This window comes from Calonectris borealis, chromosome 2 (genome assembly GCF_964195595.1).
Source record: "Calonectris borealis chromosome 2, bCalBor7.hap1.2, whole genome shotgun sequence".
In the NCBI taxonomy this organism is placed as follows: Eukaryota; Metazoa; Chordata; class Aves; order Procellariiformes; family Procellariidae; genus Calonectris; species Calonectris borealis.
In genome coordinates, this window is record NC_134313.1 from 3,433,858 (window position 1) to 3,452,422 (window position 18,565).

General features: G+C 45.3%; 1 protein-coding gene across 7 annotated transcripts in view; it reads left to right on the forward strand.

The window, feature by feature from the left end:
• Nucleotides 1-18,565, forward strand: part of TSNARE1 (t-SNARE domain containing 1) — a 554,353-nt gene that overhangs the window by 138,312 nt on the left and 397,476 nt on the right. For all 7 annotated transcript variants that reach the window (XR_012672221.1, XM_075141068.1, XM_075141069.1 and 4 more), the window contains one exon: nucleotides 17,633-17,755. Coding sequence is in view for 6 of the 7 variants with exons in the window: in XM_075141068.1 (XP_074997169.1) it covers nucleotides 17,671-17,755 (85 nt within the window). In the remaining variant the exon portion in view is untranslated. The remainder of the gene's footprint in view (nucleotides 1-17,632; nucleotides 17,756-18,565) is intronic.

Genomic DNA, 18,565 nt, shown 5'->3' on the forward strand with positions numbered 1-18,565 from the left:
CAAAGCTTTGAACGTAACACAAGCAAACAGTGCGATAGAACATTTGAAATGCAAGTTCTTTTGGTCCATGTCCCAACTCTATTACAGACTCTCCTTCATTTTATGTTTTATTTATTTGATTTTCAGAACGATGCTTTCTTCAGGCTGAAAAAGTTTGCGAAATAAAAAATGTAAGTTAAAAACTGCATGCATACAAAGAGCGAGAGGAAACAATTCCTCTCAAATGTGAATCCTATCCTTTATTTTTTTTACTGGCTTGATTCTACATAAAAACCAATAAAAAATGTGGCCAGTGAGATTAGACAAGCTTGGATAGAGAATAAAAAAAATCATGTGTGGGAGTATGTATTGTACTCAATATTGCAGTTCTGAGTAACGATGTTGTAACGGGAATGCCTGCGTGATGGAAGTGCTGTGGGCACTACCGTCACAGGCTGAGAGCAGATACAGCAGAATAGGGTCCGTCTCTCGCCTCCCCTTATTTGAGACCTAAGTATTTTTATACCTTACAACCACCTCGATTCACGTGCATCCTTCACAGATGTGCCATTATACGTCATAATTACAGTATTTCTGTTAAGAGCAGTAAAATGAAGCACAACACAGATGCATCTTTTGCACACTTTTCATCAGATGTGAACTTAGCATCTCTTAGTTCCTTGTGCCCATTCCCGACTTTAGTCTCGAAAGACTGTTTACCTTCATGAATGCACAGATGGATTTAGATTTGAGCCTGCCTGAACACAGAAGGATGCTCAGCCACCAGCCCGTGGTGGCTGTTGGGGCCCTGGTGATGCTCTTGCTCTCTCCTTTCTACTAAGTATTTCTTTTTACTCTTGGGTGATAGAGATCTGGTGATTCTTGATAATATGGCTGTCCTGGAAATACGGCTCTTACGGTTAGGTCTAACCTAGTTTATAAGGCCAAGATACTGGGGTTGAGTGGAGGGCATGGCATTTCCATGGTCATGGAAAGAGGCAAGACAGAGCAGTTGACCAAAAGAAGCTAATTTCAAGTATCCTGGCAGCTCTTGAACTGTCTGGTTCTGTGCTTACGTGAAGGATTTCCTTCTGGTATTGTCACATGAAGAGACAAACTGGGTCAGGACAGAGATGTGTCTATGCAAGGCGGACCAAATCCAGTCCTGTTACATAATGAGTTGTGAAGAGCATGAGAACAGGGCAGACAGAGCAAGGCTTCTCCCACTGTTTTCCTGTGCTCCTGTACATTTAATACCACATGATGGATTTTTTTTTTTCTTCTTCTTTTTCTTCTCATAGTCCTGTTGCATTTTTTAAACCTGTGTAAGATTTTAGCATACACAGCAGACTGTGACATGGGATTCTTGCTTACCTAGAGTTTACATTGAGGAGTATCTCCTTCCTTTCATTCCTGTCTCCTCCTGGATTTGTTTCATTACTCCCTAGTTCTTGCACTGGAAAAGAGGGGTTGGTTTGCCTTTTCCAGGCGACTCAGGACTTCATAGGATGTTATTTTATGGGCTTTTTCCCCACGCTGTCATTCTTCTCCCAGCCTGAAGAGACCTCACCTGTTTAGTTCTTCTACTGTATTAGGAGGAAAATGGTAAAATTGGATAAAGCACAGAAAAGGGAGGTGAAGATGAGCAATTTGAAGGTAATTTTTTTTTTTTTTTTAATCTGTCGTATGTTTATCCTTCCCAGGAACTGTCATCTTCCACCACGTAGGCACCTCCTGCGTATTTTGACTTGCCTTCCAGGCTTCACTGACTGTACTGACTTAGGTCTCTACCAGTAGCCGTGGGTGCTCAGATACCTTTTGCACACACTGAGATTTAGGTGCCTTAATTTGGAGCCGGTTCCCACTCTTCTGCCCAGAAGGCTGTGCATCACCAGTCAGGTCTACCAGCCCCACTTGTGCCTCACAGGGCATCTCAGATGGTACTTGGCACCTATATTTAGACAATTGCATCCCGCCTTGTGTGTCCTGTCTTCATGAGGCTCTTATACGTGGCTAATTGTATAAAAAATACAAACTGCTTTTTTTGGTGGAAAAAAATCGCAGCCTGTATTTTTAAGGGCAACTTTGCGCTTACGTGCAGGGTTTGGTAGTCAGCTGTTTTGCTTTGGCTTGTTCAGGGCTTGGCGTTCCTCTTGCATGAGTCACGCGCTGAAGCAAAGCTGCTTTTTCTCCTTGATATTTGCACTTGGTTCCCTTTGGTGCCATCATGCGCTACACCAGCTTATCAGCAGGAAGGAGGAGTCCCAAAGTGTGCAGTGAACGATACCAAAGCTGGGAAATGAGCTGAAACGGGGCTTTTTATGGTCTCTGGTTCATAAGTGATTGGAGGCTGCGTCAGAGGAGACCTGACCCATACGGTTTTTCGCAGCATGATGGTGGATGTACCCTAAAATATATCTGTCATTAGGGTGAAAGAAAGCTGGGAAGGTGATGAGTTTAGCTCTCCGCAGGCTGCCTCGTGCTGTTAGCTGTCCCTGCCGTCTCCTCGGCAAATGCTTTCTGAGTGGAGCTGGTCTGGAGAAGACAAGCTTCTTTGACAGCACGTTGTTTACAGATCCAGACGTGTCGTGCTTTCTTGTCGTCCTTGCCTGTAAGCCTTCAAACATGGTGAAATCTCTTTTCTCCTGCTATGCTAATCCTGCGCTTGCCTACCATGCTCCGCTGCTGGCAGGAGACGTGGCAGGAGGCTCTACTCCGTCATGGAGAGCCTCCCCTCCCCGGCTGATGAGGAGTGGGGTCGTTAGCACGTTTTCCTAGGATTTAGGCAAATTTGTTGCTGTGTTTTTCTGCTGGTGAATGTCTGTGGTCAAAAACATCTCTATTGCTTGTTCATCTTCAGTCCACGTTACTTAATTTTCATCCTGTTGCCTGGTTATAAGCAACTCCAGCAATTCCTTGCCCGCCTGCAACTTTGCACCTGCTGAGGAGCATCCCTTGCTTTAAAAACTTACTATTTTTTGATGGCTTTTATTTGGGGAGGGGAAAAGTTGAAATAAATTGTTGAAATAAAAGTTGACCAAGGTGGTCACCCTCCCTCCTGACTTAGAGAGAGCATGTTGCGGTTTAAAAATACACAAAGTCCTTCTGTGAACAGCGAATCGATGTGCTGTTAAGGACCACTTGAAATAATCAAGGGATCAACAAGAGCAGACATTTGAACTGAGGAGTGAGACCCGCTGGCTTTCGAACCTCAGCTGCTCCAACTTGGCTGAGCCTCAGAAGCCACTTTACCTTCCTTGCAAAATGGAGCTAAAAGTAGTTTCTCTCCCTTTCAGCCACGTTCTCCATCAGTAGGGGGTCTTGGCGAAGGTGGGTGAGTTGGAAAATTGAACATGCTTTTTTTTTTTTTTCTCCAACGCGTACAGTGGCCCAGTGCAAGTTCGATGGAGGTTTTTCAGCAAATTCACTTTAATTTGGCAGGAAAATTGGCTCACAACCATTGCTGACTCCAGGCTGTGATTAGCGACGGGTGGCCACAGGACCCAGTGCAATCATAGAATCATAGAATAGTTTGGATTGGAAGAGACCTTGAAAGGCCATCTACTCCAACCCCCCTGCCGTGGGCAGGGACATCTTCAACTAGACCAGGTTGCTCAGAGCCCCGTCCAACCTGACCTTGAGTGTTGCCAGGGATGAGGCATCTACCAGTCCTGAGGATCCTTCTGCATTTTCTCATTGTTGGAGCACATGTGGTTTTGCTACTTGGTTTTACTTTATCTCACAGCACGGCCATTGTTCGGAAGTCTTCTGTAGTCTTGTGTGAAGATACATAGTTGGGGTAACCGTAGAAGCACAACGGGCAGAGCAAGGAATAGAAACATCAAAAGGGCTCTTGTCAGCAGAGGCTGGTGATGTGTACAAGCTGGTCCTCCTTACCTCTTCGTGAGCTAGGTGATTTGTATAAAGAGGGGAAGGCGATGAGTGCGTATTTGGATGCAGTATTCCTAAGGTGTTTTGCATGGGTACATAAGTAGATGTGGCCCATGTGGTTTTTTGACCTTTCTTTGAGGTTATTCTTGGGGGAAGGCAAGGACTAATGATTTCAGAGTTAGTTACATAGTAGTTGGCTTCTTGCCCATGTTCCAGCTAGTCACTGCTTGGGATTGTGTTGAACTATTTTCTCCTTTCTATATCCCTGAAATATTTGCAGTTTAACCCCAGCCAGCAACTCAGCCCCACCCAGCCGCTCGCTCACTCCCCCCCCAGTGGGATGGGGGAGAGAATTGGAAGGGTGAAAGTGAGAAAACTCATGGGTTGAGATAAAGACAGTTTAATAGATACAGCAAAAGCCACGCACGCAAGCAGAGCAAAACAAAGAATTCATTCACCGCTTCCCACCGGCAGGCAGGTGTTCAGCCATCTCCAGGAAAGCAGGGCTCCGTCATACGTGACGGTGACTTGGGAAGACAAACGCCATCACTCTGAACGTCCCCCCTTCCTTCTTCTTCCCCCAGCTTTATATGCTGAGCATGACATCATATGGTATGGAATACCCCATTGGTCAGTTGGGTCAGCTGTCCTCGCTACGCTCCCTCCCAGCTTCTTGTGCACCTGGCAGAGCATGGGAAGCTGAAAAGTCCTTGACTCGCGTAAACACTACTCAGCAACAACGAAAACACCAGTGTGTTATCAACATTCTTCTCATACTAAATCCAAACCACAGCACTATACCAGCTACTGGGAAGAAAATTAACTCTGTCCCAGCTGAAACCAGGACACTCACCTTGGTTGCATGGGTTTGTGGCTCCCTCCTTCTGTCTTTTCAAAGGTGGCCTTTGGGTCCAGGGCATTCTGGGGATGCCCTGGGCCACCCTTCGGCTCCTGCCAAGACTCAGCATCTTGAGTTGGTGGTTGACCCAGGCTGCCCACATTCACTGACACTTGATTTCTGAGCATGTTTCATTTTGCCTTCCTGAGTGCTGACTTCTCACTGGAAAGAAACTTGGAAACTGCTGCACGGCATCTCTTTGGTTTTCTTTCAGTTCCCACTTAAAAAAAAACACTACCAAAAAACCCAAGCAGAACACACACCCCCTCCCAATCTTTTTCTCCCCCAGACATTAGGCTTCAGAGACTGCTTTCCATCATGTGGCCCATGTGATAGTTTTTTTAAATTCTGTCCTCTCCACATCCATCTGTTGACTTGAATTACACCGTGCTTAACTGACTGCTGTCATCTCCCATGGTCTTGGTAGGAAACTTGATATGAAGATACCAAGTTGTTTACTGCTTCTTGATGAATCACTACCAAAGTTAGAAGTAGATTCTTGAATTTCCCACTACTGCGTCTTTTCACTAGACCATGCTGTTTCTCATTTATCCTTCTGCAGGATTTATTTATAATATGACTACCGGTATACATTCATGTAGATGAGAACTTAGGCTGATGTATATCCTGATCGTGTGCGTTGAATAGCAGTATTTCTACTTTGGGAAGTGGTACATAGGAAACGAGTGATGTTGGGTAATGGAGGAGTAGGATCCTGGGATTTAGGAACCTATTACTTGATTAATTCACACGTCCCATTTTACCCTGCATCTCTTTCCCCTAAAGCATTGCAGGTCTGTCAATCAAGATGTTCCTGTGGACTCAAAACTGGTTGCCGTCCTCAAATGTATTTCTCCTTATTCTGTTGAAATCTGATATAAATTTATAAATGCTATTTCTAATTTTGTTAAGCTAACCTAGTGTGTTGCAGTTGGTCTTTGTCCATTCGTGCATGTACATCTTCTATAATTAATAAGTTTACTCTAACTTCACAGTAGCAAACTAGACACCAGTTCCCTCTTCTCTGTGTTCCTCCTCCCTGTTTTTTTGACAGTGAATAAACATTAATATTTGTCTTTTGTAACCAGCGAAACGGCAGATGAAACCTGGATTCTGAACTGACTGGAAATTTAATTTTGCTGTTCACTGAAATATGTAATACTTCTGTGTTTGTCTAGCATATGGACAGATTAAGACCGTTCTACATGCAAGGTTCACAAAAAGTAGACAACAAGGCACAAAACAGCAAATAGAAGAAGGCAATGCAGGAAAAAAAAAGAAAGAAAACCCTTGGTGGATTAGAACAGGCGCTGTTTCAGAGCATTTGTACTAGGGAAATTCAGGGTTGGAAGCTGTCTAGATCATGTTCTCCTGCAGAAGCTGAAAGAAATGTGGTTTAACCATTATTTTAATGTCAGTTTAAAAAATAGGAAGGGTGACATCACATTTCGATCAAACTGAGCTAACAGTGACCCGGCACTAAGTCATCTAAGCACTGCCATCCATATAGCCCGGAGTTGAACAGCAGAAAATGTTACATACAACGCAGTGGCAGTAGACTCCAAAACATCTTTGGTCTCCCAAAGACAGTCTTCCTTCTTTTCTCTTGATCTAAATACCTCAGTATCAAGGAAACCTGATTGCTTCTCCAGGTGAAAAGAAAGTTGGGTCCTGAGGGTTGACCTTGCTAGTGCAATCACTTTGTCATTTATCACACTCGGCTGCTGCTTTGGGGAACGAAACTGTTTCAGTGTGTGCTGCCTTGTGCTTTGAAGATGGAAGGCATCCATCTTTCCATGGCATCTGTGATCCTTTTGATGGAAGACTTTTTCTAGCAGCCCTAAATAGCTACTTTTGCTCTCAAGAAGTTTATACAGCTTAAATGGGGGGTCTATGAATCTGAGATTCCCAAGCTAAACAAAATATATCTAGTCCTTATTCTTGGCGTTTGCCTGAGGCCAACCTGTCTCTGGTGCCACTTAGCAGGCTTTGAAGGCTGTCTTCAGTTCTTTTGTGAGAAGACATGCAGTCAGGTCGGTGTGGAAGAAAAGTCTGTGTATTGAAGTGGCAACTGGGACTGACATGAAAGGAGCACAACAGGCTTCCAGATTGCTTGCCTTACCTCTGTTCTTCGTGTCTGATACGCAGACATTTGTGTAACGTGAAATGTATACAGATGACTTGCAGGCATTCATTCCTTCCCATCTCTGTTGCTTATGGTTTCCTTCACTTTTATGTTGCGTGACAGTCCATCAGATCTAAAGTCCTCTAACGTCAATAGGAGGTCTTAGATAGAACCTTAATGAGCTTGGTGGGGATGGAGATGCTTTGTGATTGACAGGTGTACCTAATGGGTGCTGTTAGCTGCAAATCTTGGGAAGGAATGACTGATGGAAGAAGGGGTTAGGCAGAAACTGTTCCTGTTGGGTTTGTATAGTGTTGCTGAGCTGGTGGAAAAACAAGATGAAGCGAAGGTTGCGATCAAGTGTGCTGAGGCCAGCCAGAGCTCTTGGTGTCATCCCAATTATAGAAGCACAGCGAACCAACTGTCTCTATTTGTGGCTCAGTATATATCTCCATAAAATGTCATGGATGTCTTATCTCGCTCTCCCTGACTTCACAGCCTATCCTGATAGTATCTGTTCCCGAGACAAACTGCTCTGCTCTGCTCTTGGAGACATCTACAATGGCAGCTATACCTCAGGGAAGAAAAACTAAATCTGTTTGAAAATGATCAGATGCTTTCCTGAAACAAGGCTTTGACGAGGAAGAATGCAAAAAGAGAATTTTTCTCATTGTTTCTTAGCAGATCTCCAGAATAGCAGAAGCAGCTCATTTCTGAGATAATCCGTGCTGTTTTTGCTTTGCACCTACTCCACGGTGCCTTAAGGCTGTGGGCGTTCGCTTCGCTCTGTAGTACACTTCAGCTAGAGGAGGGTAGACAAGAGCGTGCTTCAGTGTGTTGAATCAGGTTGTTTACAGTCATAAGTGACGTTGTGCCTGTCAAATACTACATATGTGTCTCTAGAAGCTTCTGGAAGCCAATTCAATTTGTACAAGGACTGATTATAGAGACAATGTCCTGTTTGTTTGGGGTTTTTTTTATGTTGTGGTTGCCATATTTTCTGCCATGTCAACCTAGGCTAGACAGTGTGCTTCTCAGGCCATGGGGACAGAGATGACTTCACTCTCCAAGGACCTTGCATCAGCATTAAAACTTAATTGGGAAGCAAAGTGGGAGGAAGCGCGTGTATTGCTGCATCCCCGGCCCCACGGCGTGCAGGGCATCGCTCCTGGACCACTCTCCTGCCGGTCACTTCTTCAGCTCCTGAGCACTGCTTCTTTGCCTTGGCTGCCCAAATATTACAAACATCACAAAAGATCCAGAGGAGCATAAATTACCTCAAAGGCACAGTCTGAAAAAAAAGAAAGTCATCCCCTACAGCTATTCTGATTGACCTCTGACAGTCATGTTATGAGGCTTAGCGAGCACGCGGGGATTTGTGCAATTACACCAACAATGTTAAAGCCATTGATTAAAAAAAAAAAACAACAGTGCTTCAGCAGCAGAGCTTGTTCATAAATTCAGGCTCTCTGAGAAAGAGGAAAGGGGCATTTTTCCAGGTGAACAGCATAAAGGTTTATTGAGTTTTGTTTTTAATAATTGAGGAAAATCCCTGAGAAGAGAAGCTAAAAAGCAGCATGTCTGTGACACGAGTGAGAGAGTCTGTTAGAGGGGATTTGGAACAGCAGCACGCTTTGCAAATATGCTCTTTCATCTCACGGCTTCAGAAAACTTCCATATTAATCAAGTTAATCCTGGTACCCTGCAAAAAGGAGGGCTCTGTATCTGTCTATCCATTTTACAGGCAGGGAAACTTGTAAAAGGCAGCTATATGGAAAGCAAGAAATTACTGAGTATTCGCCCTTCTCGTGATTTGTGTGTGCTGGTAAACAAGTCTCCTAGTGAGAAATGAAAGGGGGTTAATCTGTTTAGTTTGTCTGAGGGAAGGTTAGGAGGCAACAGAGATCAAACAGCAAAGTTCAAGAGGTGAGAAGACGCAGCTTTCCTGACAGAGTGGCTGGGGCTGATCCCTCATTAACTGGAGCCTCAGAGAGGCTCTTATTGAAAGAGGTGACCTGGTCTGGCCAGAGGCTGTAGGGGTTGATGCGTAAAGATGATTTGTGTGAAATGATCTGCTCTCTCTTTATGAAGAAGGTCAGGCTGGTTGGTACAAGGATTTTTTTTCTGGATTAAAAACCTCGGAAAAATGTATCTCTAGTTGGTCATCCAGAAATGGAGGTGTCGTCATCACTAATCACTTCTGAAGCCCCCAGTGAAGGCACTTCTTCATCATCAAGGCGGTGGTAGAGCTGGGAATAGAGTACAAGAGTGCCATTGTTCTCACCACCCCTTGCATTCATTAATATCAGGTAATTATTATCCAAACTGTCTGTGATTTTATTTTTCTAGAGCTGAACAGTAAACAGAGACTGCTTTGTGGTAGCACTGCCATTCCCCAGGCAGGAGAAATCCTGGTGAGGAGCCCAGCAGCACCAACAGCTCACTGTGAAATTCACGGTCAAGGAATTCACCTGGATGCCTGGTCTTGGCTTCAGCTGGCTATTAGCCTGCCAGAAGGTCCCACTGAATCCACAGCCAAGTTCCTGATTCTCTTTTCTGAGAAATCTGGAGGTCCTCCCCACAATGTGATGGACCTGTCTTGAAAAGAGTGAATGCTGAGCCTGGGATGCATGCAAATGCAAGACTGGAAGTTGTTTGTGAGTCTAGAAGTTCTGTGTCTGCAACCACTTTTGCAATAGATCACGTTGCTTGTGCGACCCCTTCCTCCCATTCCGTAAACAGCCACTACTTGCACTTTGATGATGTGGCTGGTTAGATACCAAGGAGGGACTCCAGTTTATGCATGTCAAATGCCAGAGGTTTCCCAGAGAGGTTGTGTAGTCTCCATCCTTGGAGATATTTAAAACCCAACTGGACACAAACCTGGGAAACCTGCTCTGGCTGATCCTGCTTTGAGCAGAGGGGGGGTTGGCCTAGATGGTCTCCTCAACTGTTCTGTGATGTTGGCCCATTTCTCCAGCCTGTCCAGGTCCCTCTGGATGGCCGCACGATCCTCTGGTGTGTCAGCCACTCCTCCGAGTTTGGTGTCATCAGCAAACTTGCTGAGGATACGCTGTGCCCCATCATCCAGATCATTAATGAAGATGTTAAACAGACTGGACTCAGTATTGGCCCCTGACCAGCGCTGGCTGGTCTTATCACCTCCAGGTGTAAGAAGATCTTCCCCATGTCACCTGTTGCCAGAGATGCTCTATCTTTCCTCATAGGCTCTCCCAATGTCTCACTTCATCTTTCCTGCTCTGGTTTAGAGCTATTCCCATGTCTTGTCCAACACAAATGAAGAGAATGTTTTCCTCCCTGTCTTTTTGCAGCAGCTTTGCACAGATTTGACGGCTCAGGTTTTCCCATCACTCTTCCCTTCTGTAGGCAAAGCAACCCATTTACTCAGTCTTTCCTAGCAGGTCATGTTTTCTTGACCTGTTGTCATTCTCCAAGTTCCCTCTAGACTCTCTTCAGTCTCGGCAAATCTTTGCTGGAGCTTGTTGCCTACAGCTGAGGACTTCTCAGTGTGGTGTCAAGCAAAAGGTTTACTTCCCCTGCCTAGAAGATTGTAATCCTATTTATACATCCCAGGATTATGTCTGCCACTTTTACAGGAAACGTCATTGCGGATTTGTGTTCAGCTTGCAGTCTATAGCATTCCTCCATCCTTGGAGGCCATCTTGGGCACAGCGATCATGAAATGATAGAGTTTTTGGTTCTTGGAGAAGTAAGGAGGGGGTCAGCAGAACCGCTACCTTGGACTTCTGGAGGGCAGACTTTGGCCTGTTTAGGAGCCTGGGAGTCCCTTGGGAGGCAGTCCTGAAGGGCAAAGGAGTCCAGGAAGGATGGAGGTTCTTCAAGAAGGAAATCTTAAAGGCGCAGGAGCAGGCTGTCCCCATGTGCTGAAAGACGTGCTGGCGGGGAAGAAGACTGGTCTGACTGGACAGCCAGCTTTGGCTGGAACTCAGGAAAAAAAGGAGAGTTTATGACCTTTGGAAGAAGGGGCAGGCAACTCAGGAGGACTACAAGGATGTTGTGAGGTTATGCAGGGAGAAAATTAGAAGGGCCAAAGCCCAACTAGAACTTCATATGGCTACTGCCGTAGAAGACAATAAAAAATGTTTCTATAAATACATTAGCAACAAAAGGAGGGCTAGGGAGAATCTCCATCCTTTATTGGGTGCAGGGGGGAAACACAGTGACAAAGGATGAGGAAAAGGCTGAGGTACTTAATGGCTTCTTTGCCTCAGTCTTTAATGGTAAGACCAGTTGTTCTCGGGGTACGCAGCCCCCTGAGCTGGAAGACAGGGACAGGGAGCAGAATGAAGCCCCCATAATCCAAGGGGAAATGGTTAGCGACCTGCTACACCACTTAGACACGCACAAGTCTATGGGGCCGGATGGGATCCACCTAAGGGTACTGAGGAGCTGGCAGAAGTGCTCACCAAGACACTTTCCATCCTTTATCAGCAATCCTGGCTAACTGGGGAGGTCCCAGTTGACTGGAGGTTAGCAAATGTGACACCCATCTACAAGAAGGGCCGGGAGGAGGATCTGGGGAACTACAGACCTGTCAGTCTGACCTTGTGCCAGGGAAGGTTACGGAGCAGATCATCTTGAGTGCCATCACGTGGCACGTACAAGACAACCAGGTGATCAGGCCCAGTCAGCATGGGTTTATGAAAGGCAGGTCCTGCTTGACTAACCTGATCTCCTGTGACAAGATGACCCATTTAGTGGATGAGGGAAAGGCTGTGGATGTTGTCTACCTAGACTTTAGTAAAGCCTTTGACACTGTTTCCCACAGCATTCTCCTGCAGAAACTGGCTGCTCATGGCTTGGACAGCCGTAGTCTTTGCTGGGTAAAAAACTGGCTGGATGGCCGGGCCCAGAGAGTTGTGGTGAACGGAGTTAAATGCAGTTGGCGGCTGGTCACGAGCGGTGTTTCCCAGGGCTCAGTTTTGGGGCCGGTCCTGTTCAATATCTTTATCAATGATCTGGACGAGGGGCTCGAGTCCTCCCTCAGTCAGTTTGCAGACGACACCAAGGTGGGCGGGAGTGTTGATCTGCTCGAGGGTAGGAAGGCTCTGCAGAGGGACCTGGACAGGCTGGATCGATGGGCTGAGGCCAACTGTATGAGCCATGCAATGCTACAGGCTTGGGGAAGAGTGGCTGGAAAGCTGCCCGGCAGAAAAGGACCTGGGGGTGCTGGTCGACAAGAATATATCCTTCTGTAGGGTACATGTGGCACTAAAGGGCATGGTTTAGTGGTGGACGTGGCAGTGTTAGGTTAACTGTTGGACTCACTGATCTTAAAGGTCTTTCCAATCTAAATGAGTCTATGATTCTCTGCAGCACTGACCAGTTGTTCCCCATCCTCCATTCGTGCACTTGTTTGCTGCTTCTAAATTCAGGTCCCTGCAGTTGACCTGAATTATGTAGCGTGTTATTTTCTTTGTCAAACATCACTTCTGGTTGTTTCGAATGCTGAAGCTGTCATCTAACCTCCCTGTTTGGTGTCATGTGTGTGTTTAATCTCCGTTCCATCACCCAGCTCACTGCGCAAAATACAAATGGAGAGAGCAGAGCTTGGTGGACCCCACACACTTTCTTCTTTGGTTATGACAACAATCCACTGGGAGCATTTTTCTAATTAGAAAAAAAATCACCTGCACCTCCAATCCATTTCTTTTGCCATGCAAGGAAACCCCTAGTAGCGTAAAGCTGTAATATCTGATGGTTTTCTGCTAACTCCACCCCCCGCTAACTTGTTGCATAAAGAAGTTACCTTTGGTTTGACTTGTTGCCAGATCCACGCTGGCTGTTATTCTGTTGTTTGCCATCAGATACTTTCGGTGAATTTATTCCAGTGTTTCTGCAGGAGATGGAAATGAAGCTGATGGGTTTGCAATTTTCTTACTCTTCCTTTCTCCACCCATTTAGTAAATAGGCACAGTGAGGGTCCTCCAGTCTGCCAAGGGGACCATGAATGTCTCTCAAGCTGCTTCAGGCATCATAGGAGGAAAATCGCAGAATCCCAGAAGCACTGAGGTGGGAAGGAACCTCTGGAGGTCATCTTGTCCAACTCCCCTCCTCAGAGCAGGGTCACCTAGAGCAGGTTGCTCAGGCCCATGTTCAGTCAGGGCTTGAATATCTCCAAGGATGGGGACTCCACAACCTCTCTGCATAACCTGTGCTGGTGTTTGACACCCTCACCATAAAAAAACCCAAACAAAATAAACAGCTTTTTTTCTTTTTTTTAAGTGGAATTTCCCATATTTCAATTCATCCCCATTGCCTCTTGTCTTGTCACCGAGAAGAGTCTGGCTCCATCGTGTTTACGTCCTCCCCTCAGATATTTATACACGTTAATAACCCCCCCGAGCCTTCTCTTCTCCAGGCTGAACAGTCCCAGCTCCCTCAGCCTCTCCTCATATATCAGATGCTCCCATCCCTTAATCATCTTCACGGCCCTTCGCTGGATTCGCTCCAATATGTCCGTGTCCATCCACCTTTTCCATTTCTTTCCAGTATGCTCACGTCTTTCTCAGTCGAACTCAACTTTAAAAACATCTAACTTGCCTGAAGTGCTCTCTAACCTATTTCTTCCATGCTGAAATCTTACCTTTCATTCCTACTACTAATTATGCTGAATGTCCCTCTAAATGGAGACTGATGTGTATAGGGGAACTCTTTAAATAATTTTGCCTGCTTGGTTTTGCCTGCCAGTATCTTTTCCAATCCAAGAAACATGGACCAACCCTTTCCTTGAGATCCTACATCCTACTGTTATACTCACTGGATGATTGACTTCTACAAGATATACAAAGCAAGAAGTAGTTGCATGTCATTAAAATACAAATTCATGCTCTAGCAGCATGGATGCCCTTTTAGTCTGGCTTGGGTATGTTGTTCCTTCATTTGTATTTTAGGTGATGAGGATAAAGCTGTGACAAAATATTTTTTCTTTTTTTTCTTTCTTCTTCTTTTTTTTTTTTATTTTTACTTTTTCTGTGTCTAGTATGTTAGGCAATGCATGTTCTAATTTGTACAAACTGCCTTCACAGTAATTTGGACAAGTCTTCCCGAGGAGCAGCAGACAAACTTCAGAGGTTCCATGGGGGTGGGGAGGGAATTTATTGCCAATCAAATTAAAGGTATTTAGATCCGCTGTTAAATTCTCCTGTAAATATATTTCTGTGGGGTAGGAGTGTGGTTCCGGAGCTGTGTGAATAAGGGATATTTCAATGGCTTAGTAGGATGGGGTGGGAGGTGGTTGTTTCTAAAAAGGTTGGTTAAACTAAACCAAAATATTTCATTTTCAGTTCGTTCTTTTTTTTTTTCCCTTACAGGGAGAAAAAGTTTTAAAATGGAAGCATGCTTTGAAAATGATAAATCAACATGAAACATTTGGAGTGCTCTAAAAGCCTTCCTTCTCTCTCCCTTTCACACCACTCTGTTGGGGAAAAAATAGATGCATTCACTGTTTGCCAAAGAAACACTTGCCCAGTTGTAATCAAGTCATTTTACAACATGGTGTAGACTTTCACTCCACGTTTGTTGCACATGGCCTTGGGAAGTCATGGCAGCAAATGCTTCCACTTGCTTATCTCTAAAAAGAAAGGATGGGTCAGGATCAACCTCTGCACAGAGGCAGTTTTCAAGCTCTTTGGTTGTCCCACTTGCCTGCTTACAGGAATCTTAATCTGTAGCCACGCTGGGAGGTAAAGAAAATAACTCCTTATCCCTGCCCAGAAATTTTCCTGTAACTGTCTTCTATGTGCCCTTATTTTTCCAGGCAAGAGTTTTGCTAGACCTTGGGTTGCATTTGACAACGGAGGTTGTGACAACTTGTGGTAGTTGTGGGCTAACCTGAAACCTGGGAGAGGCAAGATTTCTTCCCAAGTCCTCCGCAGACTTCCCAAGTGAATCTTTTGGACATTAGGAGAAATGTCTTTACTGAAAGAGTGGTCAAGCCTTGGAACAGGCTGCCCAGGGAAGTGGTGGAGTCCCCATCCCTGGAAGTATTTAAAAGACGTGTAGATGAGGCGCTTAGGGACATAGTGTAGTGGGCATGGTGGTGTTGGGTTGATGGTTGGACTCGCTGATCTTAGAGGTCTTTTCCAACCTTAATGATTCTATGATTCTATGATTCTGTCTTTATCTGTTTCTTGTAGTGTTTAGTCGTTGTGATGAAGAACTTCCATCAAGACATCACATATTCCATTTTTGTGGTGCTTACCGTTTTACATGCTTGACGTGATCGACTGTTGTGTTGTTGAGTGTCTTGGAAACCCTTGGTTCGCAGATGGCTTCTTTAACTTTCTCTCTTGTTTACTTCATTTTCTGTCTCCTCAATGCACACACAAATACATGCGCTCATCCTCTCTCTGGCTGCTTGGGCTATTGCAGGTTGGCTGCCATAGGTTTGGACGGAAGGCTGTTTTCCTAAAATGAAGGTTTGATGGCTTAGGGGTACCTGCAACCTCAGATGCCAGTTTTGTGTGCACGTGGTACACTGAGGCTGGGTGGGGAAGCTGTCCTCTGGATTTTCTCCACTTTTAATGGATTTAGCTCCCATCCCTTGCTCTCTCAAGGCAGTTGCACTTTCATCCTTTTTTATGTCTCTGGCCCAATTAAGGGAGGATGGTGAGCGATTTCCTCCTAGAGTTTCCCTGTCTGGCAAATCTCAGCAGTAATTTTTTGTTTCGTTTTGAAACTTTGAAAGAAAAAAGGAGAATGAAGTACAAGAGGTGCCTGAGACCATTAGACTGTTCCCAGTACAGTCCAGAACTGGGAATTTTCTGGTCCTCTGTTCTCCATGGGGGTCAAACCAAAGGAATAGTTGCAAGTACACCGCTGTGTCAATGCACCCCAAAAGAGACTTCAGCCCTTTGCTGAGGCATCTATCAGCACATACATCAGGACATCACGCATCACGTGGCCATGTATCAAGAAGCTCTTACAAGCTGGAGGCCATTCCCAGCTTTTTGCATGTCAGAGGGAAAGTGGCTGGTCCAGGCCATGTGCAGTTTGGGTATCCAAGGCCAGGACAGAGCATTGCATCTCATGTTATCCAGCCTTACACCCCAACATCTTTCTCAGTATGAGAAAGACGTGGACCTGTTGGAGTGGGTCCAGAGGAGAGCCACAAAAACGATCAGAGGCTGGAACACCTCTCCTGTGATGAAAGGCTGAGAGAGTTGGGTTTGTTTAGCCTGGAGAAGAGAAGGCTTCAGGGAGATCTTACTGTGGCCTTTCAATACTTGAAGGGGGCTTATAAGAAAGGTGGGGACAAACATTTTAGCAGGGCCTGTTGTGACAGGACAAGGGGGAATGGTTTTAAACTAAAAGAGGGGAGATTCAGAGTGGATCTAAGGAAGAAATTTTTTCCAATGAGGGTGGTGAAACCCTGGCACAGGTTGCCCAGAGAGGTGGTAGATGCCCCATCCCTGGAAACATTCAAGGTCAGGTTGGACGGGGCTCTGAGCAACCTGATCTGGTTGAAGATGTCCCTGCCCATGGCAGGGGGGTTGGACTAGATGGTCTTTAAAGGTCCCTTCCAATCCAAACCATTTTATGATTCTATGATTCTGCCGTCGCGCTGAAGGGGTTGCACATGCTTGTTGGAGAGGGTGGTTTGTTGCCCCAGTTTTTCTGGTTGTCCTTCAGTTAAAAAGTGACATTTATAAGACAGAGCAACTCCCTACGTGGAGGGAGGTGATATTTCTAGTCATCTCACGCCAATGTGTCCTCTCCACTGGACTCTTCCATGCTGCTATACTGCAACATCACTGCATCGCTGCTTGATGAAGGGCTACCCAGTAGGTAGCATTGGCTTCTACCTTTTTCGGGGAATAAGTCTCTATCCTCAGCCTCCAGGTTTTCCCTGTTTAGGGCATTTTTTCATAGTCTTGGTGTAAGGAAGGTGGAGCTGGGTTTGGTCCTATATCATACCCCTACTGATGCAGCACCTTTATCTCTTCTCTTCCTTTGCTGTCATCATCTCCATGCCATAGAGCTGAACTGTTTTTAATATCAAAGTCCTGGGACCCTGCTGATGTGCTGGAGGGTATCTGGGGCCCATGGTGAGACAACGCCTGTGGATGGGAAGGGGGAAGAAGTAGTCTTTCTCTGACAGTGCTGCATTGATTTCGTTCTACTGCTGCTACCTTAGGCCTTGCAGCTTTTTTTTTTCTTTTCTTTTTTTTTTTTTTTTTTAAACCAGCAAGGAAAAATAACTCTGGCTCCAATATTTATACTAGAGGCCCAGGAGCTTATAATATAGCAGTAAACTGTCTCTTTTGAGAGCTCATCAAGACTGCAGTATGATGGATAGACTCCTAGCCAGCTGCGTAGTGGTAATGTTCCAGAAGACAGCATTACCTTATTTTGATTGAGTGCCTAGACTTTGCCTACCAGCTCAGGATCTCAAAGCACTTTGTGAACAGCGAGGAATTAAAAGTCTTGCTGTGGCTGAAACAGATAAATGGTTGCCCTTTATCACTGGAGAAAATAAGGCACAGGGAGGTCAAATGACTTGTTTGCCCCCAAGATCAGCTGTAGTCCAGGAGACCTGGATTTTAGTGCTTTTTTTTGTGTGTGCAGGTAGGCATCCTGAAGTTTGGAGATAGTCCTGTATTTTTTCATTTGCTTTTTTTTCCTTTTTTCTTAGAATACTGGGGTTTAACTGACTTTTAACAGTGTTATATCTGTCTTTTTCTCTGTTTTCTTAGGTTTGAAGTATAATCCCGCATCCAGTGCCATCTAGAAAATGTCTTATGGATCCATTGATGGGAGTGGATTTGGGAGCAGGAATCCATTTGGAGGCCCTTCAAGACAAGGCTATCAACCTCTCGGTAAAGTATTGATCCCTTGCTATAATTTATTCTACTTGGCTCCCTGGGGACTGAAGTTTTACTTGCTCATGTTCAGTGTGGCTGATGTATAAATATCACACTCTGTCCAGAGGTCATTTCTGATAGTGATTTTCAAAGGTGAAAACCAAACTTTTGTTGGGTTCGGTTTGTATGATGAGGCACCACATTTTACTGTGCTCAGGGCTTGAGGCTTGAGGAAGAGCAGCGCTGATGAGGATTTTGGAGTTATTTTGGGGGACTACAAGAAGAAACGTAGCTCTAGACCTGGCTGGTTCATGCATGGAGGTGGAAGGTAGGTCTCATCCTGCCCACTTCTGAGCTGCCGGTCAAGAGGCCAGCCCACATGGGCATGGGCAGAGAAGACCACATCTCCAGCTGCCCAGATGTGCGCCAGATCCTGATCCAGATGAGCAATTGCTGTAGGGCCAGATCTGGGTTAATCTAGTCTGGCTTTCAGCAAGCCTTGTTAGCTGGAGCATACTCTTACATTTAATTTTGGTCCTGGATCTGGCTTGCACTGCAGGGTAAGGCTGCAGTGACTACGGTGTAGACATGACTGGGAGTTCAGATCTCTGCAGAAGCATCAGAAAAGGGACCTTGTAACATGGCAAAGAGGTGTCTTATCGCTTTGCACTGGGGAAGAACATCACCTCTCTCTTTGATTTCGACTGGGCTGTTCATAAAGGCAGCCTGACTTGGTTCTCAAGTTTCGAGGGTTGCAAATGTTCTTCGGGAAACATTTCATTGTTTTGCAAATAGCTGTTCCCCCTGGATGGAAATATAAAAGAA